Raw genomic sequence first — 26484 nt, 5'->3', positions numbered from 1 at the left:
TTTGTTGCCCTTATGCAACTTGCCCTTACGATTATGAGAAGACCTCTTGTTCTGAGAAGGCTGATGGGTCAGTTGCACAATTTCAACAGTCTCACGACATATTCTATACTCCTCTTGGGCATATGCAGCAATCAAATCATTCAAATCCCATTTGTTACGCTGGGCATTATAAGCAACTTTAAGCTGATTAAACTGGTTAGGAAGGCTATTAAGAATATGATAGATAAGAAAAGGTTCTGTAATGGGAACTTTGAGGGCTTCCAATTTAGAACTTATGTGCAGCATTTTCATGATGTACTCCCTAACCCCACAAACACCATCATATTTCATACTCATAAATTTATCCATTAGGTCCCCAGTCTCAGCCTTATCGGACTCAACAAATCGCTGTCCTATAGCATCCAAAAAATTCTTAGCATTGTCGTTGTCCGGTATAGCACCCATAATGGAATCAGATATGGAACGCTTGATAATCTTCAAACATAGCCTGTTAGCTCTTTTCCTGACATACTCAGCCTTGTATTCGATAGTGCTCTTATCTGTTGGTTTTGAAGGCTGCTCCTCCAAAGCAAAATCTGAATCCAAGAGATCCAGTGCTATTTCTATGTCTCGTTTCCATCTCACATAATTATTTCCAGTCAAGATTTCAACGGCAGACAATTGGCTTGATAGGAAAGAGGCATTCAAAACTGCGGAAACAACATATTTTATTTAATATCATCCAAAAGTGATGCATGCAATCAATGGATGATAACATATCTATCTAATCAACTTGGGCTATTAATTAGATAGTCCGTAATCAACTTGAAAAACATATAAGTCTAATTACGGTAAGAGCCTCGGTGCATCATTGTAGAGTCGCCTTTGGGCTAACAACACAACACGCTATAATGTACTCTTAAGATATATCATGAAGCTAATTAACAAAATCACATCAGCTTTCGAAACACCATCACCTTTAGGCAGAAGAATGATTCTAGGCTAATGCAATTCCATTAATCACTTCATGTCATTTTTCCAAATCATCATACACAATAACATCTTCGGGCAAGATATTGCATTCAATGATTTGCCAAAATGCAATGCTACCTTTTTTTTTTTGAGAAAATCAGATAAATATCAGTGAGTGTGCCACTTTGGTGACTACCACCCACTTCAATTTCAAAATATTCTCTTAATGAGAAAATAAGGATAGTCTTTATGCCCAACAAATTTCAATCACAAAAATAATGATTTATGTGACAAAAATATAATCATCAAACATGCTTCAAACATAATCAAAAATACATGTGATTGATTAAACAAAGATATTAATTACAAAAAGCATATATGGGAGCAAGATATATCCAAAATTTAATATTTTAATAATTAATATGCATGAGGGCCTAATTCAAATTATTCAGTATTTAAACAATAATTAAATGGGTTACTAACTCTTAGCCCAGGCCCAAAACCCATTATGGTCCATTTAATAAAATTGGGCTAGTTTATAAAAGAGCCCAAGCTGCAACCATGAACCCATTCAGGTTGGGCTCAGTAGGCCCAAGCCCATTCAAAATGGCAAAACCCTAATTATTTTTTTTTGATCTATCTTCTTTCTGGCATTCGCTGTTCCCCTTTTTTTTTTGTTTGTTTGTTTGGGAAGCAGCCCGTGGCTGCTACCCATGGCTGCCCCATGGTGGCAGCTGCGGGATGCCACCCATGGCCGCCACCCACGCCGGAAGGCCCCCACGCCGAGAGGTCCCCACGGCCTGCGGCCGGCCGTGGGGTGGCCGAAAGAAAGCCCCCACGGCCTGCGGCCGGCCGTGGGGTGGCTGGGAGAAGGCCCCCACGCCGAGAGGCCTTGCCTCTCCTTTTTTTTTTGTTTCATGGAAGAAGAGCTCACGGTAAAGAAAAGGAAAAAGATGAACAGTGAAAACCCTTTTCCCCTTTTTTTTATTTTAATCTGAAAATCATATACAATCATATTTCATTCAAAACTAAAATAAAATCAAACCAGATATTTGATTATCAATGGAAGATCGATTTATGCAGAAGATCCATTCACCAATGCATAAAATCCATAAATCCAGATAAAATAATAATTGTATATGAAGGATTCTAATCCTAGCATGGAGGCTCTGATACCAATTGTAAAATATAAAAATAATAACATGCTAAGATTTAGAATCACATAATTACCGTATTCAAGTTTGAGAGATATACCTGCGGAAGACATATTGAATACGATCTTCAATCACCTGGAATAATAGCGGCTGGATCTTCCCTTCCTTGCTTCTCACAAAAGATAGCCGTCAATGGGGCAAGCTATCAACCATATGGAGAGGAGAGGGGGACCTAGTCTATATATAGGAAACATAGAGGAGCCTTCCCATTAAAGGCTCCAAAACCCTAATTGGGTTTCCTGGCCTACATACCAAAAGTACCACAATAAATAAGACTCAATCCTATACATCCAAGGTACACCAAAGCCCATAAAACAAAATGATCACACATCATATTGGGCTTAACCATAGTACCATTCTGAGCCATACGTCTAACCCGTTTTATAAAACAAAAATACGCAATCAGTGTAAGCCCATATTTTGAAATTATTCTAACATTCAGATGATATTATCTGCTCAGGATATATTAGATATATTTCGAACATCGGGAAAAGATGAAGGAGATCGGTGCAGGACGCATTGGGAGGTTGGCAACGAGAAATTCTGTTAGAGCTCAAGCATTTGGTGTTGGAAGAATGATTCAAACTCAAGTTTCAGGTGTTCTAGATTTTTCGGATGTTTAAATCGTGTCAAAGAGAACATCGAAGTTGGTTTCATGTAATGGGTTATAGCGGTTAGGAATTAGTTTATATTTTTGGTTCAGTTTCTTTCTTATCAGTAAGTTTTTTTTTTAAACTGTGTGTGAATGAGCCATCTCTTATATAAGTTGTTGTAAAAGAGACGTCTCATATAGAACGTGTTATATATGTGGGTGTTGTGTTGTAAGTTTTTTAAGTATGAGAAGTTATTGAATCACTCTCTCTTCAAGCCGTTTTGTTTTTTCGGAATTTTTTGTGTGTTCCTTCCTCCTGCTGTTGGATTCATTTTGGTTTGGATCCCTTCAAATTGGTATCAGAGCAAGGTTTTGAAGCAAGGAGAAAGGAGTTCAGTGCTTGTTTATCATCAAAACTGGTGATTGTTTGAAGATGGCAGTGAACATGGGGTCAATCAGCATTTCTTCCCAAATGCTACCAGTTCTCAAAACTGAGAACTATGAATCTTGGAGTTTGAAAATGAAGACATTTTTCATGTCAAATGAACTTTGGACCTTGGTGGAGAGTGGATTCAGTGAAGATGAAGAAAGGTTGACTGCTGCTCAAAGGACAGAATTGAGGGAAAACAGAAAAAAGGATAGCAAGGCTTTGTTCTTCATTCAAACTGCTGTGGATGAAGAAATTTTTCCCAAAATCATGGGGGCAACGAGATCAAAGAATGCATGGGATATTTTGAAGGATGAGTTCAAGGGTTCAGACAAGATGATCACAGTGAGGCTTCAAACTTCCTTCGGGGAGTTTGAATCTCTTTTGATGAAGAACACTGAATCAGTCCAAGAATTTTCTACCCGGGTGAGTCTGATCATCAATTAGGCTAGATCTTTGGGTGAAAATATGTCAGATCAGATGGTTGTGGAGAAGGTGTTGAGAAGCTTACCTCCTAAATTCGATCATGTGGTGGCTGCAATTGAAGAGTCAAAGGATTTGTCACAGCTTTCCTTCAATTGTTTGATTGGTTCCCTTAAAACACACGAGCAGCAGCTGAACACAAGAGCGGAAGTAGTTACTGAACAAGTATTTCAAATGAATTTAAGTGAGAAAGAAGGCAGCAAAGGAGTGTCAGATGGAAGACCGTTCAAATCTGGAAGAGGTTCTGGCCGTGGCTATAACACCAGAGAAAGATTTAGAGGTGGAAGAGGCCATGGCAGATTTTCTGGGAGAGGATTTAGCAAGCAATCCGGTCAGAATTTTCAACAAAATTATGGTAACAACTATCAAAACCCCTTTAAGTGTCATAACTGTGGCAAGTATGGTCATTTAAAAGCCTTTTACTGGAATAAAATCAACAATCAGGCTAACTATTCTGAAAATAAATCTAAGAAGGGTGAAGGGACAAGCAGTGAATCTGTATTTATGACTTGTTCTTCATCCATTGATCAAAGTAATGAAATTTGGTTTCTGGATAGTGGTTGTAGCAATCACATGACCGGGAGATAATAGGCAAGTTAAAGTGTTTGGTAAGGGGACAGTTTCAGTGAATCTAAAAACAGAAACAAAACTGATTAGAGATGTGATGTTTGTACCAGGTTTGGCTCAAAATTTAATTAGTCTTGGTCAGTTAATTGATAAGGGTTATTATGTTGTATTTAATGATAATAGCTGCCTGATTTACAAGAAAAGAAATCAGCAACTAGTTGCTACTAGCAACCGGACTAAGAATAACTTGTTTCCCTTGTTCATGTCAGACTTGGGAACTAAAGCTTTAAGGGCTGAATGTTCCACTGATTCCTCTCTTTAGCAAAAGAGGTTTGGACACCTTAACATGAAAAGTTTAATGTCTTTGGGAAAAAACAAACTCGTTTCAGGTTTGCCAGAAGATTTATATGCAGATCATGAATTCTGTGAGGAGTGTATTTTTGAAAAACAAAGTAGACTTCCATTTGAAAAGAACAAGGCATGGAGAGCTGAGTCTCCATTGCAATTGGTCCATGCTGATCTTTGTGGACCAATGAGTATGCCTTCACTTGGAAAGAGTTTATATTTTTTGATATTTGTTGATGATGCAACCCAGATGACCTGGGTCTATTTTCTAAAAGAAAAATCAGATGTTTTTGGCATGTTTCTCCAATTTAAAGCCTTTGTAGAGAAGCAATTCGGCTTCTCATTGAAGATTTTAAGGACTGATAGAGGTGGGGAGTTCACCTCTAATCAGTTCAGTCAGTTTTGCAAGAATCATGGCATTCATAGGCAACTTACAGCAGCCTATACTCCACAACAAAATGGAGTTTCAGAAAGGAAAAATCGTAATATTGTTGAAAGAGCTAGATGCTTGTTGAAGGCAAGTGGCCTTCCTCAGTTTTTATGGGCAGAAGCAGTAGCCACTTCAGTGTATTTGTTAAATATGTCCCTCACAAAATCAGTCAATGGGAAGACTCCATTTCAGGCTTGGTATGGTTTCAGACCTAATGTTTCTCATTTTAAAAATTTTGGAAGCATAGCCTATGCACATGTACCTGCACAAAAGAGAAGAAAGCTTGATGACAAAGCAAAAAAAATTATTTTCATTGGATATTCCAATGAAACCAAGGGTTATAGGCTGCTTGATCCCATAACCAGAAAATTAGAAATCAGCAGGGATGTTGTGTTTAATGAAGAGACTTTTTGGAATTGGACTGAGAATCTGGTGTCTAAACCACTAAATGTGCATGAGAAGGAAGAGATCAATCTTCCTAGTATCAGTGGAGATAAGAGTTTCAGAAGGGGGAAGAGTTTCAGACTCAAGTTTCAGTGGCGTGCCAAATGAAGTGTCATCCAAAAAATTTAGAAGCATTTCTGAAATTTATGAGACTTGTCAGTTAGTATGTTTTATGGCTGAGCCTATAAGCTTTGAAGAGGCTTCTAAGCATCAAGAATGGAGAAAAGCAATGGAGGATGAAATTGAAATGATTGTAAAAAATAAAATAAGGGAACTAGTAGATCTGCCGGCTGATAAGAAGGAGATTGGTTTAAAATGGATCTACAAAAACAAGTATAATGCAGATGGAACCTTGCAAAAACATAAAGCAAGGTTAGTTATGAAGGGATATGCCCAAATGTCAGGTGTAGATTATTTTGAAACATTCTCACCTGTGGCAAGAATTGAAACCATCCGAACTATCCTAGCAGTGGCTGCTCAAAAACAGTGGAGTGTGTTTTAGTTGGATGTAAAATCTGCTTTCTTGAATGGGGAGTTAGAAGAAGAAGTTTATGTGAAGCAGCCTGTGGGATTTGAAGTTTGTGGACATGAAGGAAAGGTTTACAAATTGAAGAAGGCCTTATATGGATTGAAACAGGCTACAAGGGCCTGGTACAGCAGAATCTGCAAATATTTTAGTGGAAGAGCTTTTGAGGCTAGCAAGAGTGAACCTACACTCTTCAAAAAATGTCAAGGAGAATCAGATGTGATCTTAGTTTGCATTTATGTGGATAATTTAATTTTTACTGGTAATTCAGAGTCTTATTGAAGAACTTTAAGAAGGATATGATGGCTGAATTTGAGATGACAGATTTGGGGAAGATGAAGTATTTCTTGGAATGGAAGTATTACAAAACTCATCAGGAATTTTTCTAAGCTAGGAGAAGTATGCCAAAGACCTTTTGAAGAAGTTTCATATGGAGAAGTGTAACCTTGCTGTAACCCCAATGAATTTCAATGAAAAAATGCAGAAGGATGATGGTTCAGGGAAGGCAGATGAGAAGAAATTCAGAAGCTTAATAGGTGGCTTGATATATCTAACTCACACTCGGCCAGATATCATGTTCGCTGTGAGTTATGCCTCTAGATTTATGCATAATCCTACCAACCAACACTTTGGAGTTGCTAAAAGGATTTTAAGGTACATTGCAGGAACAACTAATTTGGGTATCAGATACAGCAGGGTAGATGATTTCAATTTAAAAAGGTTACTGTGATAGTAGTTGGGCCGACTCTGTGGATGATCGAAAGAGCACTACAGGGTATTGTATGACACTTGGATCAGGGATGATATCATGGAGTTCAAAAAAACAGGCCACTATTTCTTTGTCCAGCACCGAAGCAGAATATGTTGCTTCAACGGCTACAGGTTGTCAGGTTGTTTGGCTTAGAAGGGTGTTGGAAGATTTGGGAGAAACACAAACAACAGCTACAGTGGTGTATTATGACAGTAGATCAGCCATAGCCTTAGCTAACAATCCTGTGTTTCATGGAAGATCCAAGCACATTGAGATCAAACATCATTTCATTCGAGAACTGTTAGCAAGGGAAGAAATCAGTTTAGTGTATTGTAAAACAGATGAACAGTTGGCTGATATATTTACTAAAGCTTTGCCTGTTAAGTAGTTTAGTAAGCTCAGATCAATATTGGGTTTACAGAGTTTGAATCAAGGGGGCGTGTTGGAAGAATGATTCAAACTCAAGTTTTAGGTGTTCTAGATTTTTCGGATGTTTAAATCGTGTCAAAGAGAACATCGAAGTTGGTTTCGTGTAATGGGTTATAGCGGTTAGGAATTAGTTTATGTTTTTGGTTCAGTTTCTTTCTTATTAGTAAGTTTTTTTTTTAAACTGTGTGTGAATGAGCCAACTCTTATATAAGTTGTTGTAAAAGAAACGTCTCATATAGAACGTGTTATATATGTGGGTGTTGTGTTGTAAGTTTTTAAGTATGAGAAGTTATTGAATCACTCTCTCTTCAAGCCGTTTTATTTTTTTGGAATTTTTTGTGTGTTCCTTCCTCCTGCTGTTGGATTCATTTTGGTTTGGATCCCTTCATTTGGAAGTCAGCCTGAGCCCTTGCACCTCCCTCCATCTGAAAATTTAGTAGTAAACTCACACGATCGAAATCTAACACTACATCCGGACCATCTTGAATGCATGAGACAGGTACACGGTATCCATCAATGGTGGAGCCAAGATCTGAGTTTGCAATCCAAGGAGCATCATTACAGTTCATACTACTCATATGAAGTGCACTAAATTTTTTATCCATCAACAGAAGAAAGAAGTGGACTTGTTATAGGGTGTTGTTCTGGAAGAGATCGAACTGGCTTCAGTCAGTCTGAAAATTTTTCATGAGATTCCTTTTCTTTTTTTATTCTTCTTAATATCCGTTTCTTGCATTTCTTTATGTAGTGCACCTGTACATTTCATGTTCTTATAGAATGAAGGACGTCCTCATCCATTTCTTAAAAAAATAAGAATGAAAAAAAAAGAGGTTGTAGACTATTTATGTGAAGTGTGTCCTCAGATTAGCTATATGCTTCGATTGCTCAAATCATGCATATTAGAGAATTTTGCTGATATTTGTTGTCTCCCTTGCAAAAGCTAACTGGCAAAGGAAAAGAATTTATGCAATCATAAATGAGGCCATTTAGTTTTAGTTATAAAGGTTATGTGTTTGTGATATTTTAATAACTTATCTAAGTCCATATTTGTCATTCTATTTTGAGCCGGAATAAGGTCAAAATCTCAAACTCGGCTCTTGAATATTCTATATTTTCTCCTGAACCTTTGCATTTTCCTTCTTTTTTCTATTTTGCTTCCATTATTTATTGTTGACTCAAATGCTTGCTTGTTTATCGTTTCTGAATGCAGAAAACAATGATAATGCTTCACTACCAAGAGAGTGGCTAGCAACCAGCTGAGCTAAGAATTGTTTACTCTTTCCATTTCTTTTTATATTTTTAGCCATCTTGAATTCAAAAAAAAAACAAAAAAAAACCCTTGCCTATCATACATTATAAATCATCCTTTCTCTTATTTTCAGAGAACTTTCATGAAGAAGCAGAAACTAAATCAAGTTCATTACATGATTGCTCTCATCAAAAAGAAATCCATTACATGCTCTCCAGATTTTGATGGAAACTTGAACAACAAAGGAACTTTCAAAACAAAACAATGTTATTAAGGCAAACCAGCCAAAGTGCTCAAAGAAGGCCAAGGAAACTTTCAAAACATGACAACATTATTAAGACAAAACTAGCTAAAGTGCTCGAAGGAGGCCCGGGAAACAGAACAAGATTGGATGCGATCAGTTCAGCTCCTGGTAGAGCTCTTCTTGTCTTCCATCCCCACAGCATTCTTAACAGCATCAGCAGCCCCCTGGGCCATGTTCCTCGCCTGCTCCCCAGCCTACACAGAAACGCTTCAAGTCATAAAGCACTCAAAAGAGACCTGATAGGTAGATATAAGCCAGCTTATCTCACACAATGGCATGCAATCTTCCCCTACTGAAATAAACATATCCCCAGATGCCCCTCATCATGGGTAGGAGTCGGATGGTACCTGTTGGATGTAGCCCCCGGCCTGGTCCTTGGCCTGCGATGCCTTATCCACCATCTCATCCTTCTTCACCTATCCATTAATAAGTAACAACAAATCACATACGCATAAAGTTTTGTTAAGATACACACAAGCAAGTTAATCTCACTATTTAAACATTAAAATCATGACACTATCACGCTTTTTTCTTCTTTTCTTTTCTTTTTTGCCTCGCTATTTAAACATATATCAGGCTTAATATTCCCTCTCCTCATGAACCATGCACATGGAGAAATAACTGAATCAAGATGAATCAGGATTACAATTACAAACAACCATAGAAAAATAAATAGATAAGTAACCGGAGGAATTCGAACTTATGACCCCCAGAAAAATTGAGCTTTGGTGCCATGTTATCTAATCGATTGATCCCGAAAATTGTGTTAAGCTTTTGGGATCATCATTTAACATGAGTTTCACACATATTTGATAAATTAAACATGCGAAAGTGGCGACTTCTGCCGAAGCCCAGAATTCGTGCCTGCTACCATCACGTATAGGATGTGCATGCACTCACCTGTGCATGGCCAGCAGCCTGGCCAGCTTGGTGCCTGATATCCGACTGCTTGGAGGCCATTCCTTCGCTTTCTTCTCTCAAGAGAACGCAACTCCTCGACAAGACTTAACAGCAGGAGATAACCTGAGAACGTATGCTATCGAAGAGCAGAGGAATGGTATTTATAGAGTGGAGCGGCCCGGTTTCCATGCAGGCAGGTGCGTGTTCAGGTGAGAGAGATCGGTACACGCGCCATGCAACAATGGCTCCGTTTGACCAGGGATCATCGGCTGATCCGTTCAAATGGTTTCCTGGCTTAAGACCGAGCTCGAGCATTTTGGAGACTAACGTGTGCTGGAAAAGAGTTCTCATATGCTGAGCATGTAAACCCCGTTTTGAGATTAGTTGGTCTCCCAATTGAATCACTTATATACATATTTTTGTCAAAACAAAAGAAAGCAACAAACCTATTCTTGCACCACATACAAATGTACAATACAGCCATAAGAATTTATCATTTGACCATATTCGATGGTTCAGACACATTCGATCGAGTGAACTTGTGGTTTCCGAGCAACAAATTCTCTATGTGCATGCCTCCGTTTAATAAGAGTTAAGGGAATGCTTTTATTCATGTCTTGGAGGAATTTTGAATTGTTTAATGAGTGAACTTTGTGGTTATTTTAGCAGTGCTGATGTTCATAACTCATTGATTATGAATCTTAATTGCTGTGATTTGCTACATCATGTTGCCAGGTGAAGGCCGCATCAAGAGTTCACAGAGGTTTTCTTAAAAGATTGGAATGGATGGACAATCTATTGTTCTAGGACTACAAAATGGTAGTCAGAGCAATGCGCAAGTTGCCTCGATCTGATGCAAAATCTAGAAGAGTGGATGGCTGCGTTACTGCGTATCATATTGTCTGTACTGATACGTCTTCTTTTTTCTACTTCAGGGGTCTTTCTCATGCACAGGCATTCATTTCTATAGTTCAGTCTAGTGATTTTTCTTATGTGGTTTTCGAACATTTCAGTGATTCGAGGTAAGATAAAATTTTCAAGAAAAAAAGAAGAAAAGATTTGGCTTCCAGAACATTTATGCATAAATAGATTTGTACACAGGTGTCTCAAAAGTATCGTGAGCAGAAATTGGATACATGCAAGATATATAATGCTTTTCTTTCTTTTTTTTCCATTGGTGGTACAGCCGAGAGGTATGGATACAAAAATTTTGGGAGAGTCGTGTTACTGATGAGTAAAGGTGAACAGAAACCCCTCTAATCAACAATTTCTAGAAAAGATTGAAATTTCTAGAGCTCAACCATTAGTGTACAAGCAAGCAAAAGTGCACGTGCACTGCTAAATCTGAATCATTATATGTGACATGCAGTTTAGTTTTTCACTGCAGCATAAAGCGAGTCTCAGAATTGGAAACAAATACTATGAATACAATGAGCAAACCTTTCCAGTCGGGCATAGATTGTCCTTGTTTGCAACCATTCCAAAGGTTCTGCAGAAAGAGGGGTTTTCAGCTTTGAAAACCATAAGCATATCCGATGGGGGGAAAAGTGGGCCTACCAACGCACGTGACTGGGGAACCCAAATCCGACGACGCACGTGATCTCAATAGACATAGTCTCGGCAGCCATGGGCTTAGAGAGCACAAGCTCGACAAGCGCGCCCTGATCGAGCAGAACCCGCTCGACCTCGAGGCTAGAAAGGACCCAGTCAAAACCCACAGCCAACTCCACCGAAAATCAAGCTGATCTCCGAATCGAAACGGCTACCACGTTCTCCATATTCGGGATCGACCCCTGCAATTTATGCCATGACAGCTGTTGAATTCAAATCCTTCCGTTCTCCACCAAGGGCCAGCTAATTCAAATCCCCAGGCCAATTGCGGTAATGTATTTTCAATCCGAAATCCCCGCCATAACGCATGATAGCGTGTAACTGTCACACCACCTCCTATAAAGAGGAAAAACTCCAGAAAGACGAGGACTCTTCCTCCTCCACGCCTAGGCTTCTCCACTAAAAAATTGCCTCCAAATCCCCCTCTGACTTAAGCATCGGAGGGCCTTCGCCGGAACCCCCGGCCCATTCTTTTTGCAGGTTCCCCGAAGGTAGCCGTCAGCCGCCACCATCTCCCGGAGACAGCTTTCTACAATCGCCCGCAGCGGAAGCTCCCCTCTTTGGTCCGCGATCACCCTCAGGTCCCATTTCCAGCAATAACATTTGGCTCTAGAAGAAGGGCCTGAGTTGTGATCATGAGGCTGAAGAGCTTCTAATACCTTCAGACAACGTGCACCAACTCCCGGCCACTCAGTCCAAAATTCGCCGCCGATGCCCCCGACGGGCCAAGCTCCGCAGATCCAGCCGCAACAGTTTGTTGCGCTGGTACAACAAGTCCAGGCGTTGGCTGCGGCAGTCCAAGGCCTACAACAGGTGCGGGTCCCTTCGGCGCCACCCCTGCAAACTCACGCTCGATCAGCACTCCCCCCAAACGGGCAGGTGTTGCGAAGTCGAAATCCCCGTCGTGGCTCCTCAAGGATCAACGACGGAAAACAGCGCTCCCACCAGGATTCCCCCCAAACATCTCCTCAGGAGGAGTCATCGGGGAGTCGCCAAGATAGGAGGCCATAGCCCCGGGCCCAGCCGCAATCCTCCGAGGCCGGGTCAGCCCCAGCCCCAGGGCAATTTCCGTTGGGATGAGCAATAGTGGCGACATCCCAAGGTGGAGAACTCGATAAGAAGGTCGAGGACTCAAGCGGCGGATTGAGGCTCTTCAGGACCGGGGGCGAAGCACGAAGGCGACCCTTACTTCACCACCAAGTCACCATTCTCTTGCCAGATCGAGAATTAGCTGATCCAACCGCAGTTCAAAATGTCACAGATAGAACCGTATAGCGAGGCCACCAACCTATTGGATCATCTGGAGAGTTACAGAGCTCTCATGACACTGCAGTGATCTTCGGATGCCCTACTGTGCAAAGCCTTCCTAGCTACTCTTCGAGGGACGACCCAACTTTGGTTCTCGGGGCTGAAGCCGGACACCATGTCCTCCTTCAAACAGCTTGGTAGGCAGTTCGCTATTCACTTCGCTGCTAGTCGGCGCCAGTAGCGAATGTCGGATTCTCTCCTTGACGTAAAGCAAAAGAAGGAAGAATCATTGAAGGACTACATCGACCATTTCACCGCCACTACTGGGGAGGTTCGCGACCTGGACCAGTCAATTGCCATGTCGGCACTGAAGATTAGAGCTCAGTCTTACAAGTTTCTTTTTTCCATCGAAAAGAACTTCCCCGCCAACTTTGCAGAGATGCTGGCCCGAGCTTGAAAAAATATGAAGGTAGAAGAAGCCATGGCCACTTGGCAAGACGCTGCCGAACGACCTTCGAAGATGCAGAAGAAGCATCGCGAGGAGCGTGACCGCCTGAGAAGCAGGTCGCCCCGCCGAGAGAAGAACATGCCTCGGCTCAAGAGCCCACCTCGCTCGAGATCGCAACACTGATCGAGATCGCCACCCCGCCCGAGGTCGCCACCGAGGAGGCTCAAAGACTATACTCTCCTTAACTCTACTCGAATCGAGATCTTAATGGAGATAGAGGGTCAGGGCTACCTCCGACCCCCACTGCAAATGCGACAGACGAAAGCTCGAAAATGCTCTAGAAAATACTGCCATTTCCATCGAGACAATGATCATGACACAGAGGATTGCTTCCAGTTTCGAGAAAAGATCGAAGCACTTATCCGTCGAGGAATGCTCGGTCGATTTGTACGAGACCAACACGAGGGAAGAGAACAAGTGGAAAACGCCACATCACTTGAGGGGCAAAACGACAATAAGCCCATTGCTGGCACCATCAACGTGATAGAGGGTGTCCTTGCTGAAGGAAGCTCGGCCAGAGAATTCGCTGAGAAGGAAGCCCCTCCGAAGCATCAACGTACCGCAGAAGTCATCTCGTTCTCGAATGAAGATCTAAAAGAAATTGAAACTCCTCATGATGACGCCGTGGTCATTTCTATGGCCATAAATAAATTTGATGTAGAATGTATTTTAGTTGATAATGGAAGTTCGGCAAACGTTCTATATTATGATGCTTTCCAAAAAATAAGAATAACGGAGGGCCAGCTCTGAAGAATAAACGCTCCGCTGGTCGGGTTCACCGGAGATTTAGTCCTAGTTGAAGGTGTGATTAACTTAGCTATCACGGCCGGGCTTGCTTCTCGAGAAAACACTGTGAGGACGGACTTCCTTGTGGTCCGACTGCCTTCAGTCTACAACGTTATCCTTGGCCGACCAGGACTCAATGTCCTCTGAGTCGTAGTTTTGACTTATCATCTGCTCGTGCATTTTACCACCGAGCGAGGAGGTTTACGTGGACGATATGCTGGTGAAGAGCCAAACAGCAGAGCACCACATCGCCGACCTCGATAAAGCATTCTCCACTCTTAGAAAGTACCGGATGAAGCTCAACCCCCCTAAATGCGCCTTTGGGGTTACCTCGGACAAGTTCCTCAGTTTCGTGGTGACCCAACGCGGGATCGAAGCAAACCTCGAGAAGATTCGAGAACTGCAGAAAATGGTACCACCAAGGATAGTCAAGGAGGTACAACGACTCACCGGACGAGTAGCGGCCCTAGGGAGGTTTATCTCGAAATCGGCGGAACGTTGTCTTCCCTTCTTCAAAGCCTCAAACGGCCGAAGGACTTCGTGTGGACCGAAAAATGCCAACAAGCCTTTGAAGAGCTCAAACGCCATCTCGCCTCCCCTCCATTGCTCACAAAACCTTAGCCGGATGAGCTCCTTTATCTGTACTTGGCTATCTTCCCGGTAGTGGTCAACTTGGTCCTGATTCGAGAAGAAGACAAATCTCAAAGGCCGATATACTACACCAGCCGAGTTCTACGGGATGTAGAGACCCGATACTCCAAGCTAGAGAAGACGGTCTACGCACTGCTTATTTTAGCCCGAAGGCTCCGACCGTACTTTGACCCGGCCGTATTAACCGACCAACCCATAAAGCAAGTTCTGCAACAGTCAGATCGCGCAGGAAGAATCGCAAAGTGGGCGGTCGAGCTTGGAGAATTCGACCTCGAGTACTGACTAAGGCCGACAATCAAGGCATAAGTGCTCGCTGACTTTATAGTAGAGTGCACCTTACCAGACGACCCCGAGACTGAGCTCACACCAAAAGAGGATACCCCAGAGCAACCATGGAATCTACATGTAGACGGCTCCTCAACCTCGGGGGGTAGCGGTGCAGGCCTCATTCTTACCAGCCCAGATGGGGTGGTCATGAAATAAGCTCTACGTTTCAAGTTCCATGCCTCTAACAATGAAGCAGAATACGAGACGCTTATTGCCGGGCTCAAGTTAGCAAAAGAGCTCGAGGTCAAAAGCCTGAAGGTCTTCAGCGACTCTCAACTGGTCGTGAGCTAGGTCCTGTGAGATTTTGAAGCAAGAAAGTCGTCAATGCAGAAATACCTCCAAAAGGTGTGAGACATTATCTCCACATTAAACGCCTTCGACATCCAGCACATCCCCAGAGTAGAAAATGCAAGGGCGGACCAGCTGTCAAAGCTGGCAACTTTCCGCATGAGCGAACTCCCAAAGACCACAACGCTTGAGTACCTCCAAGCCCCAAGCACCGAGGAGCCCGAACAATCCTCTGTGTTGAAACCGAGCTGAGCTGGATGGACCCACTTGTTAACTTCCTGCAAAATGAAACCCTCCCTGATAACGAAGTTGAGTCCCGTCGAATCAAACACCAAGCTTTTCGATACCTCCTATATGAAGGCAAGCTCTACCGTAAGTCCTTTAAATCTTCGCTCCTCAGATGCCTCCGACCCTCAGAGGCAGATTATGCCATGCGAGAAGTTCATGAAGAAATCTGTGGAAACCACCTCGGAAGCCGAGCCTTGGCCTACAAGATTCTGCGCCAAGGATACTACTGGCCCACACTTCAAAAAGATGCTACAGACTTCGTCCAGAAGTGCGACCGATGCCAACGGAACGCCAACATTCAGAGTCGACCATTGATTCCTCTAACTCTGATTAGCGCTCCCTGGCCGTTTGCCCAATGAAGGATCGACATACTGGGACCATTTCCACAAGCCACCGGACAAAAAAATTTCTTATTGTCTCATTGATTACTTCACCAAATGGGTCGAAGCTGAGCCGATAGCCCAAATCACTGAACCAAAGATACGAGATTTCGTCTGAAAATCCATAATTTGCAGGTTCGGTCTCCCCCGTGTCATCATATCCAACAACGGACGTCAGTTCGACAACGCCCATTTTAGAAAATTTTGTTTGAAGCTTGGCATCGACCACCGCTTTACCTCGGTCGCCCATCCCCAAACCAATGGAGGGACCGAAGTAACAAATCGAACTATTCTCCAGGGACTTAAAGCCAGACTCGATCGATCCAAAGGACTATGGGTCGAAGACCTCTACAATATTCTATGGGCCTACAGGACCACCTTTCGGGTCCCGACCGGCGAAACTCCTTTCAATCTAGCTTACGGGAAAGAAGTAGTCATCCTCTTGAAGATCGGACTTCCGTCACTGAGGGTGGAGAACTACGATGCAGCTTCCAACTCATCGCAGCTTAGGAGCAATTTGGATCTTCTAGAAGAAACAAGAGAGGCAGCTCGAGTTCGCATGGCAAGGTACTAATAGTGAGCGGCCCGGTATTACAACTCTAGAGTCAAAGTTAAGCTCTTCAGAGAAGGCGACCTCGTCCTGAGAAAAGCTGAAGCTTCTCGACCCATGGAGCAAGGGAAGCTTGCCCCAAATTGGGAAGGGCCGTATCGGATTACCCAAGTTCAACGATCCGGAGCTTATAAGCTAGGGTTCCTAGAAGGGACTCTCATTCCCCGAAGCTGCAACTCTGAGACCTCAGGATGTATTATCAGTGAAACCCCCCTCCTTTTTCAGGGGTCTTCTCTTTAGATGCTTAACGATTCAACTAATAAAACTCCCCCCGAGGACCTTCTTTGACCACCAAAGTTTTCTCTACTACCCATCTCCTTGTGAATTGTAGGCCCGTGTCACAATAAGAAGTGTTCTCACGACATTATGAAATGCTCCGCCCATTCGATGATCCCCCAACCAAGCTCGGGATGCCCCGCTGAGTCGACCGCGAGCCAAGTCTCCTTCGGCCTCGGGAAGCATCGCAGAGTCGATCGCGAGCTCAGGCTCCCTCGACTTCGCGCATGATCCCTCGACCAAGCTCGGGATGCCCGCTGAGTCGATCGCGAACCAAGTCTCCCTCGACCTCGGAAAGCATCGCAGAGTCGACCGGGAGCTTAGGCTCCCTCGACCTCGCGCATGATCCCCCGACCAAGCTCGAGATGCTCCGCTGAGTCGACTTCGAGCCAAGTCTTCCTCGGCCTCGGAAAGCATCGCAGAGTCGACCACGAGCTCAGGCTCTCTCGACCTCGCGCATGATCCCTCGACCTCGCACATGATCCCTCAACCTAGGGAAGCCCCGCCTGGTCAACCGCAAGTTCAGACTCCCTGGATCCCGAGCACTACCCAAAACACTTGAAGACGGGGATCACAGCTTGAAGCAGAACGCAAGTCTGCGACAAACCACAACTTTGAAAGCCAAGTTCCGAGTCTAAAGACTTTGGAAAATTATACGAGAAGCTTCGAGACCAAGGACTTAGAAAAATTCTACAAAAAGCGTCAATATCGGGTTCATGATGTGATGATGCGCAAAGTCCTGCCCAGATGATCGATAATAGAGTTCATAACGTCGAACAGCCAAACAAAGGCAAGTTCAGAAGCATCACAAAATTCATAATAGATGAGAAAAAGATGTTTTTCATTGACATAAAGCCCTAAGGCCAGGTACAAAGGCATCGACTCTGAGGCCAATATTGACTCTGAGGCTAACATACTTGACCTCTTTTACAAAAAAAAAAGGAGGGGGTGAAGGCAACAGCACCCTAGGTTGCCTCCAAAGTAATGGCGGCATCAGCGTCGACCTCGGGACCGCCTGCTGGAATGGCATCGGGAGCCTCGCCAGGAACTTCCCCCAAATCCGCCTCAGGAGGGGTCTCATGAACAGTTTCAGCAGCCGTCTCGACCATGGCCTCAACTTCGACCTCGGTCTCGGCTTCAGCTTCAACGACCGTCTCGACTACGGCCTCGACTTTGACCTCGGTCTTGGCTTCAGCTTCGGCTTCGTCCTCAACCTCGACGACTGTAGGGGAGGAACTCTCGGGCATGCTATGTTCGGCGACCATGAGAAAACGGGGCCAGAGATCGTTAAAATCGAGCTTGGGACATAGTCTTCTCACTTGAGCTCGAAAATCTTCGAAGCTGCGAATATGTCCATCGACGACCTCCTCCTCCATCTCCTCTCGATACTCGGCTGACTAGCGGAAGATCTGCACCGCATTTCGAGCTTGCTGCATCGCCTTCTTCTCCCGGGCCTCCAACTGCTCGACCTTCAGTCGGAGGGTTCCCACCTCATATTTTTGCCCAGCGAGCTCAGACTGGGCCTCGGCTAGGCAGGCCTCGGAGGCGCGAAGCGTCGACCTAGTGAGGGTGTGGGAGGCCTCCTCCTCCTCTAGGAGCTTAGTCTTAGATATGAGCTTGGACTCAACAGTTTCCGCCCTTGCAGCGAACTCCTTGCACTTGGCCTCGGCCTCAGCAAGCTCCTGGGCCCTTTGGCTCATCGCGGCCTGGTTCTGGAAGGTGGCCGAGGCGGCGACCAACATGTCAATTTCATGAAGATGCTGTAAGGAGGGAAAGCAAAAGGTTAGGTGAGACTGAGCAGAGATCAAAGATCGAGAAGGTTATGGAAGCGCAGAAAAACCTACCCGAATGGCTGAGCAATAAGTCTGGTCAATAAAGTCATTGATGTTACCGGCTACGAGCTCGACTCGATCAGCGGGAAGCAACGCGCACCAGACTACCTCCCGTGCGACTTTGTTGCTGTGGAGGGCTGGGTTGCCCTCGAAAACCGTCCACTCGGGGAGGTACCACCTCCTTTTTGGACGCTCAGCGACCTCCGAAGAGCTCGGGAGGTCGGGTCTTGACGAGCTTGGCGGAGGAGCAAAAGAAGGACTCGGGACCTCAAGACCATTGCTTGGCTCGGGGCCCGAACGCCGGAGGCAGACGACCGTGCGAGCCCTCTGGGGGCCCGAGGACGAGCCAGCCTGAGCCCCCGGATCTTCGACGGCCTTGGTGGCAGTAGCGCGCTTGGATGGAGGCCACCTCCGACCTGGGCTCCCCAGCCCTCTTCTTGCCGATCTTGTGGACGAGGCCGGAGGTCTCGGCCTCGAGGCCCCCGACCTCCGTGGAAGTCGAAATCGAGATCGGCCTGGGGCCCCTCCTCGGGACTGGACGAGCTCTGCCAGCTTCTACCACTCTCTTGTTGTACCAGGCAAGGAGAGCGTTGTTGCTGGACACCATCCTCGAGACTTCTGAAAAAAAGAAAAGAGTTAAATCCAAGCAAAGTCCCAAACTGACTGAGGAAATAAAGAGGAAAAGAAATTTTAAGGCGACGGAATAGAGGAGAAACAGTACGACTATCCTTACCCATAGGGCACATCGAGCTCAGGCCAACGTTTACCAGAGCCTCCTCGCTCAGGAGGTCGTTTAGAAGAATGTCCTCCTTGAGGCTGCGAAGAGCATCGAGAATCTTCTGCTCGCTCACCGAAAGCTTGAGGGGCTTGTTGATGGCCTTGAGCTGGGGCAGCCCCCATGATGGGTCAAACTCCCACGTGCGCTCGGAGGAGAGGAAGAAAAATTTCTTCTTCCACCCACGAATGGAGGAAGGAGCACCTCGAAAAAATGGCCTACCACCCAGAAGGTTAAGGTACAGCCATTCTCCATCTGCGGGATTGGATTTCAACATTAAAAACACCAATGGAAGACGCTTACCGAGATCGGTATCTTGTGCGTGAGGTAAAGTGATAAGAAGCTAATGATGGTCCTCCACGAGTTCGGAGAAAGCTGCGCTGGGATGAGCTAGTACGCCGTCAGGAGCTCGTTCACGAACCCATGCAGAGGGAATCGCAGGCTGGCCTAGAGTGTTTCCATGTACACTCCGATCCGACCTGGAGGAGGTCTCGTAACCCGGTCTTCCGACCTCGCCGGCTCAAGGCAGAACCCGTGTTGAGGGAAAAACCGAGCTCAGATCAAGTCCAATTCCTCCTCGGCCAAGTTTGACCCGATTCCGTCTGGGTCATGGCCCATCTCCGGTACGACCTCCTTCCTATGGGAAAGGTTCCTACCGGAAGATGAAGCACCACTCGACATTGCCGTGCTCACCAAGTAGTAAAAGATAAAGAAGAAGGAAGGAGAAGAAGAAAAAGAAAAGCAACAGTTCTCCGAGCAAACGTGGGTAAGAGACCTACTATGGTTTTCACTGAAAACGTCGACGGCCGAAAGTGAGAGATTAAAGCGATCACCGGAAAACGCCCTGAAGTGCCTTCAGGAGAGACTCAACCGCTATCAAGGGGAAGAGCAAGAAAAAATGAACGAAGGGAAGCTACGGCGGCCAAATGAGGTTTCCCAAAGCCAGTCAGGGGTTTATATAGACAGGACCAAATCGACGGAAACCAGCCTTACCCCTCGTCCGGATCACGCCACGTGCCTGCCTTGGAAACCAGCCCGGCATATCAATCCGAATCGACACCATAAAAGCGGAAGATTGACAACCACCTCTTCGGACACTGGAGCCCAATTATGAGGCTGCCACACAAAATCACCTCGAGAAGAGGGACATTACCGCCAATGCCTTTTTCAGAAAATAGCCAGGAAAATGCTTTTTCCCCTTCTCCTAACTACTTCCTTTGCCCAAGCTTGAATACAGCTTGAACTCGGAAGTCGGGAGGTAGATGATGGAGGGAAAAGTGGGCCCACCAATGCACGTGACTGAGGAACCCAAATCCGACGACGCACGTGATCTCAATAGACATGGTCTCGGCAGCCATAGACTTGGCGAGCACGAGCTCGACAAGCGCGCCCTGACCGAGCAGAGCCTACTTAACCTCAAGGCTAGAAAGGATCTATCAAAACCCACAGCCGACTCCACCGAAAATTAAGCTGATCTCCGAATCGAAACGGCTACCACGTTCTCTATATCCGGGATCGACCCCTGCAATCTACGCCACGACAGCTATCGAATTCAAATCTTTTCGTTCTCCACTAAGGGCCAGCTAATTTAAATCCCCAGGCCAATTGAGGTAACGTATTTTCAGTCCGAAATCCCCACCATAATGCATGATAGCGTATAACTGCCACACCACCTCCTATAAAGAGGAAAAACTTCAAGAAGACGGAGACTTTTCCTCCTCCACGTCTGGGCTTCTCCGCTAAAAAACTACCTCCAAATCTCCCTCTGACTTAAGCATCGGAGGGCCTTCGCCGAAACTCCCGGCTCAGGCTTTTTGTAGGTTCCCTGGAAGTAGCCATCAGCCGCCACCATCTCCCGGAGACAGCCTTCTACAACCGCCCGTGGCGGAAGCTCTTTCTTCTGGTCTACGATCACCCCCAAGTCCTATTTCCAGCAATAACAATATCCATCAGATGGAGGCATGGAGCTAGGTAGAGATCAGATTGCACAGTCAAAACAATCCCATAGACAAGACAAACAAATACTTTCCATGTCACTCGATAATGTGATTCGCATCTCAGACATCCAAGTGATCTGTTAGCTATCCAATCAAACTCAAGCAATGGATTCTCTTGGTGGCCTAGGCCCTCCATTACATTTAAACAAAAGGAATCACCCACTTTTTGAGAAAGGATGATCACACGAGGAATGGCAATGGCACATGCAGGCAGGTTAAAAGAGAGAACTCGTGATAAAGGGGAAAAAAAAGAATGGCGATTTAAATGCCAGCAGCAACAACATGATAGCCATCATCTACACAAGAAATTGCAGATTTATTCATGACATATACCATCCAAGCATTCAATCAGCACAATCAGTTTTGATATGATCTTGAGTTTCTGTTCATCCACTCATAATATTGCAGGAGACCTGAACCAGCAGAGAGAGATGGTAAGAGCTGCCGTCCAAAGTCTCAACCTAACGCCTCTTGTGCTATGGTCAGGGCATGACCATATCAATAAAAAAGAGTGGGGATAGCAGTTCTAGCAGTCACCCACATCTCCTTTCCGACTGACAATAAACCATCCACATACATACATCTGCATATACATACATATATATATATATAAGCACAACTGCTGACTTATGACGTGAATTCATCAAGATAATGATCCATGATTTCAGACAGAGACTCCAGGAATGCAGTTTCACTGGTGCCTGGAAGAACAGCATCCTTGGCTTCACGGACGATTTCTTCAATCATGGATTCCTTCTTCACTGTTTCTCTGCACAACATATTCCCAATATCATATGGAGTAAGCCCCCTTTCTGCACCCTTCTTCAAAAGCATAGTGGAGATGCGAAATGTGCGGGCACAGTCAACTGAGAGTTCCCAGCCGTAGAATTTGAGAAGAGCAATATCCTGCTCAGCATCCAGCGATTTTATGTAGTCAATGGTTTCTGAATTAAAAGGCTGGCGAGACTGAGGCCAGTAGAGCCACTCAAATGTGCAATCTTCAAACTGCACCAAGCACATAAATTTAGAAGCAAGATATGACATTTAAATACACTGGACACATCCAAAAATCAGTGGGCATCAGGAGAGCTTAGGCATCAAGAGATTATCAGATTAAAAAATACACTAATGATAGGTAAAACTTTGCAAGATGAAATTCAACCTAGATAAGAGATTATAACTTAATTACAAGTAAATGCATACCAGCCTCGCAGACTCATGGGGAAGAATTGGGAAATATGATGACGCTAGTGCTCTTTAAATTGTACACAAAATAGGACCAAGTTGGGTAGAGAAGCTCATATGCAGGTTATTGTTGTTAGGGATCTTATGTCAGATGTACTCTCTCCTCAGAATTTCCTTCTAACACCTTCCATATCACTGCAGCAAATTACTGTACTCATCTACAAAAGAAGTTGCCATGCGTCTGTCTCTAGAATATACTTTATGTATTTCAGGATTAGATTCTAGTATATACTAAAGATCCTGTCTATTTAAAGGCAGCATATACTGCTTAGAAACATATATTTTTACTTCTTTATACTATTTATAATATAATCAGAAAGGGTTCGGTCCAGCCTCACACGGTTCGCTCAAATCCTGAAGCGTCCCTCAAAAAACATTCCAAGCTAAGTATAGAGAGGCAGAAGGAACAAAAAAACTTCCGCAACTCCACCATTTGAGACATCACATATTTCCCCTTCCCTCCCTTCTCATCTTTTCCAGTGGTCCCTGCCATCTACATCGTCCAGGATATGAACTCTTTCGAATCTCCCACCAAGTGTCATCCCTAATCACCTCATATTTGCTCTCTTCCCCTCTATTGCGATAGAGGGGCTATCAAGTGGAGAACCTCCCCCCCCCCCCCCCCAAACAACAACAACCAAAAAAAAAAAAATCCCCACCTTTGAGTCATACTAAAATAAATCAAAGGAGAGAATTCCACAACTTTAAATAAGAATTTATATATCGAAACTACTTCAAAATCTAATCTATACTTATTCTGGTCTATATATTTATATTTGATGGAAGAGCTTTCCTATAGCTGGATTTTTCATTTATAGCATGCAATATCAAATGATCCATTTCTAATCAATCCCACCAATCAAATGCCATTCTCTTCGTAATCTAATTATGACCATCCATCCATCAAACATTGTCCTTATCTTTTTTCTAAATTTATTCATTTTTTAAAATCAGAACTGTCCATTGAATACTACTCTTCTAATCATAGCTATACAGTAAATGTTTTTTTTTTGTGTACCCACATGCATCAGACATGTCAAGTTCTGGTAGGGATAGTTTCATATTTTTACTTTCAAGAAAGCACCATCAGTAAGGAAGGTAAAAACTGATAGAGAAGCCAAAAGAAAATACCACAATAGATGTTGAACAATAGCATTAATTGCAGGACATAGCAGAGTTCGAATAACAAAATCAAGGTGCAGAAAAGATATTCTAAACACACAGAAGTACAGGGAGACACAAAAGTATGAAAAATTAACAAGTGGTTACACAGAGGCATGTAGAAAGGTCTAATTTCATATATCAAAATTGTCTTTTTCCTAAAATGATTCAACTCTTCCATATATTATTGCCCAAATTTCCTTTTTAGAAAGATATTATTGCCCAAAATTGATTTGTATAAATGAAACTTCACAAACAGCTAGATAAGATAGGAATAGCATGTTGCAATGTTCCAAGATCTCAAAACATAAAAGTATAAGCATCAAACCACACCACTTGCATGCAGTCTGGCGATCATGAACAGTTGCCCTTCTAGAAATGAAAGGGTTTCATCATGTGTACATGATCTACATAACCCATCTAGAAAGCATAATAAATGGTGGAAAATACACAAGTAAAGCAATAATTGAAAATGTAAACACCAAGATGTCTTAGTATTGCAAAGTGTCAAATAAAAAATAAATGCAGACAACAAATTTACTTCAATAACTGCAAATATTGTATAGCGTAATAAAAGCACAATCAATACAGAAATTTTTAGAAGGTAATATTCAGGTTATGCTAGGGAGCAAATCACTGAATTTGCATACTCACATTCTCAGGCAAGCAATATCCATGATCGATTGGAACCAGCACCAGACGGCCTTCTTCTTCCTCGCAGAGTAATATATTTCCAGCATGCCGATCAGCATTTGCCAACCTTACATCCAACACGCATATCTTGTGGACCTCCTGCACTGGAAATGCCCGAGGACCCATGTCCTCACAACTCCCATTGTTTTTCACAAACATCTGCAAGGATCCAATCTTGAAATTCCTCAGTGCATGCTCATAACCTTCAGGGTGATTAAAACCTTCATGCAAGCACCGCACCATGAATGTTGGAGGAACACCAGAAAACCCAACATCAATGCCCGAGAATGACCGGCGTCCACTTACAGGGTGATCGAGAATGTAAGCTGCAACTTCCCTAAGCGCACCCTCTCCAACCCGAGTCCCTCTCTTCAACCCTTCTCCATTTGTTGACAAGGGAAGCCCTCGAGGATTATTCTTAGCCATCGGCTCCTCATCAATTGGCTTAAAAACGGCAACAAATCCCTGACCCAATGCATCCTGCATAAAATAAGCTCCCCCTGTACCTTCTGAAGACATGACAGGTGGTTTTCCCTTCTCCAATCCAGCAATAGTAGCGCGAACAAGATCATCAATCACCGCAGGCAATTCAACTTTTGGATTAACAATGACTGGCTCAACCCAAGCATCTCTATCCCGTGGTTTCCTGGTAATTATCTGAAGATCATCTGAACCTATCTTCCTTTCTGTATCAGGTGCTACGACAGATAGCTCGAAATCCTTCTCGACAGGCCTAGTCCTGACTTTTGCAGATCTCTGCACCAGCAAGTGCATCACGGCATCATTGTACTTACAAATGTCATGAATCAGCCGCCGGTCATCAAGCTCCTCGCCATCATAAAAGAGTTTTCCATTGTCAAGATCAACAAAACCTCTCGCCCTCTTTGCAATCTCATTCTTAACATAGGCAACGTCCCTGCCGCGCTCAACATGGAACTTGAATTTCTTCCCACAGGCGGTCTTGACGGTGATGACACGGAGATCAGAGACCCGGATGACGAGATGGAGGACATTCCCATCAGACACGCCATAGTCCCGGATGAAGCAGTCATTCCGGGCGAGCTCCCGGCCACCGAATACCAGCTTCTGCTTCTTTACAACAAATCCTTTGCAACTCTGGATCCTAAGCTTAACGGAGGAGATAGAGTCAGACTCCAGGACCCTCATTGGGATCACCGAAGCCCCCGGGACGGCAAGGTAGATCATGATCGACTCCGGGGAACAATGCGGGGATCTGATACCCTCGGATAGGAATGAGGAGAGGGCAAGATCACCCCCGACCGGGCTGAGAGTGGCTCCAGCGGACGACATTTTCCTTCCCAAAAACGGGAATTTGACCCTCACTCGTCTCTAGCGGAACGAACCACCAAGAACAGCGGCACGAACCACAAAAGAAGGCAAGGGCGTCTCAAACCCTAGAGCCCATCAGCAATCCCGACCAATTCTCCCCCCAAAAGATCAAATATTTAACCCCTAAAAGGCCAATCCCGCCTTAATCCTACTGCAACCTCTAAAAATCTAAACTTGAACAACAAACGAACACTTTGACCCGGATCCTCGCGAATCCTCGCAAGAGCCCTAAATTCCAGGCACCTCTCTACTTTCTCCCAATTAGAAATGAACAAACCCCAAATTGGAAAGGAATGCTCCTTTCCAAAAATTAGGGTTTCATCCAGGAATAATGGGGGTCGGGAGACAGATTAAGAACCAAAATGGGGCGAAAAGGGGATCGAAAAAAGGGACAATTGACGGATTTTCAGAAGCGGAAATGATGGGAAACGGGGGACCGGAGGGACGATTGGGGGAGAAGGAGGGGGATGGATTCTTACCAGAAAGAAGAATCGAGGGCGAAGAGACAACGGAGGCGAGCTTAAATCGAGCGCCAAATTTAGGAAAATAGCAATGGATTGGGGACGGAATGCATCAATTTAGCGTTTCCGTTCGGCTCGAATTCGCTCCTCGTTGGCTCGTTCCAAAGGCCCCGCACTTCACTGCGAGAATTCCGTGTTACTTCGCAGCGATTCAAACGGTCGATTTTTTTTTTCATAAAAAAAAAACGAAGTTCGGAAAAGGAAGAAAAAATGTCGGGAAGGCGGTGGTTGGACGGGGACCGTTGGCCATACATTCGCTTTGGACCCGGGTCTGACGGAAAAGTCGTTCACGGCGTTAGGAGCAGGATATGACCAGAAAGATCTG

At 44.3% G+C, this 26484-nt stretch overlaps 2 protein-coding genes across 2 annotated transcripts; both read right to left on the bottom strand.

Annotated features, from left to right (window-relative positions):
- Window positions 1-8551: 8551 nt before the first annotated feature.
- LOC103714199 (late embryogenesis abundant protein 29-like) lies at window positions 8552-9735 on the bottom strand. The gene is made up of 3 exons (XM_008801377.3): window positions 9613-9735; window positions 9060-9128; window positions 8552-8906 (listed from the first exon to the last, which is right to left on the bottom strand). The coding sequence occupies exons 1-3, from the start codon at window positions 9670-9672 to the stop codon at window positions 8811-8813; spliced, it is 225 nt and encodes a 74-aa protein (XP_008799599.1). The 5' UTR covers window positions 9673-9735; the 3' UTR covers window positions 8552-8810.
- An 11749-nt stretch (window positions 9736-21484) lies between these two features.
- Window positions 21485-26370, bottom strand: LOC103714200 (phosphatidylinositol 4-kinase gamma 4-like). Its single transcript, XM_008801378.3, has 2 exons — window positions 24250-26370; window positions 21485-22194 (listed from the first exon to the last, which is right to left on the bottom strand). The coding sequence occupies exons 1-2, from the start codon at window positions 25597-25599 to the stop codon at window positions 21817-21819; spliced, it is 1728 nt and encodes a 575-aa protein (XP_008799600.2). The 5' UTR covers window positions 25600-26370; the 3' UTR covers window positions 21485-21816.
- Between the last annotated feature and the right edge of the window lie 114 nt (window positions 26371-26484).

This window comes from Phoenix dactylifera, chromosome 4 (genome assembly GCF_009389715.1).
Source record: "Phoenix dactylifera cultivar Barhee BC4 chromosome 4, palm_55x_up_171113_PBpolish2nd_filt_p, whole genome shotgun sequence".
Lineage (NCBI taxonomy): Eukaryota > Viridiplantae > Streptophyta > Magnoliopsida > Arecales > Arecaceae > Phoenix > Phoenix dactylifera.
The sequence above is the reverse complement of the archived record's forward strand: the minus strand, read 5'-3'. Positions and strand labels throughout refer to the sequence as shown.

Bases quoted from the DNA above. Each gene is read 5' to 3' on its own strand.
- LOC103714199 (XM_008801377.3), bottom strand. From the start codon at position 9,672: ATGGCCTCCAAGCAGTCGGATATCAGGCACCAAGCTGGCCAGGCTGCT. The intron at 9,129-9,612 runs GTGAGTGCATGC...ATTAATGGATAG, and splicing joins AGGCTGCTGGCCATGCACAG to GTGAAGAAGGATGAGATGGT. The intron at 8,907-9,059 runs GTACCATCCGAC...GTTTCTGTGTAG, and splicing joins CCGGGGGCTACATCCAACAG to GCTGGGGAGCAGGCGAGGAA.
- LOC103714200 (XM_008801378.3), bottom strand. From the start codon at position 25,599: ATGTCGTCCGCTGGAGCCACTCTCAGCCCGGTCGGGGGTGATCTTGCC. The intron at 22,195-24,249 runs GTGAGTATGCAA...TGCTTGGTGCAG, and splicing joins GATATTGCTTGCCTGAGAAT to TTTGAAGATTGCACATTTGA.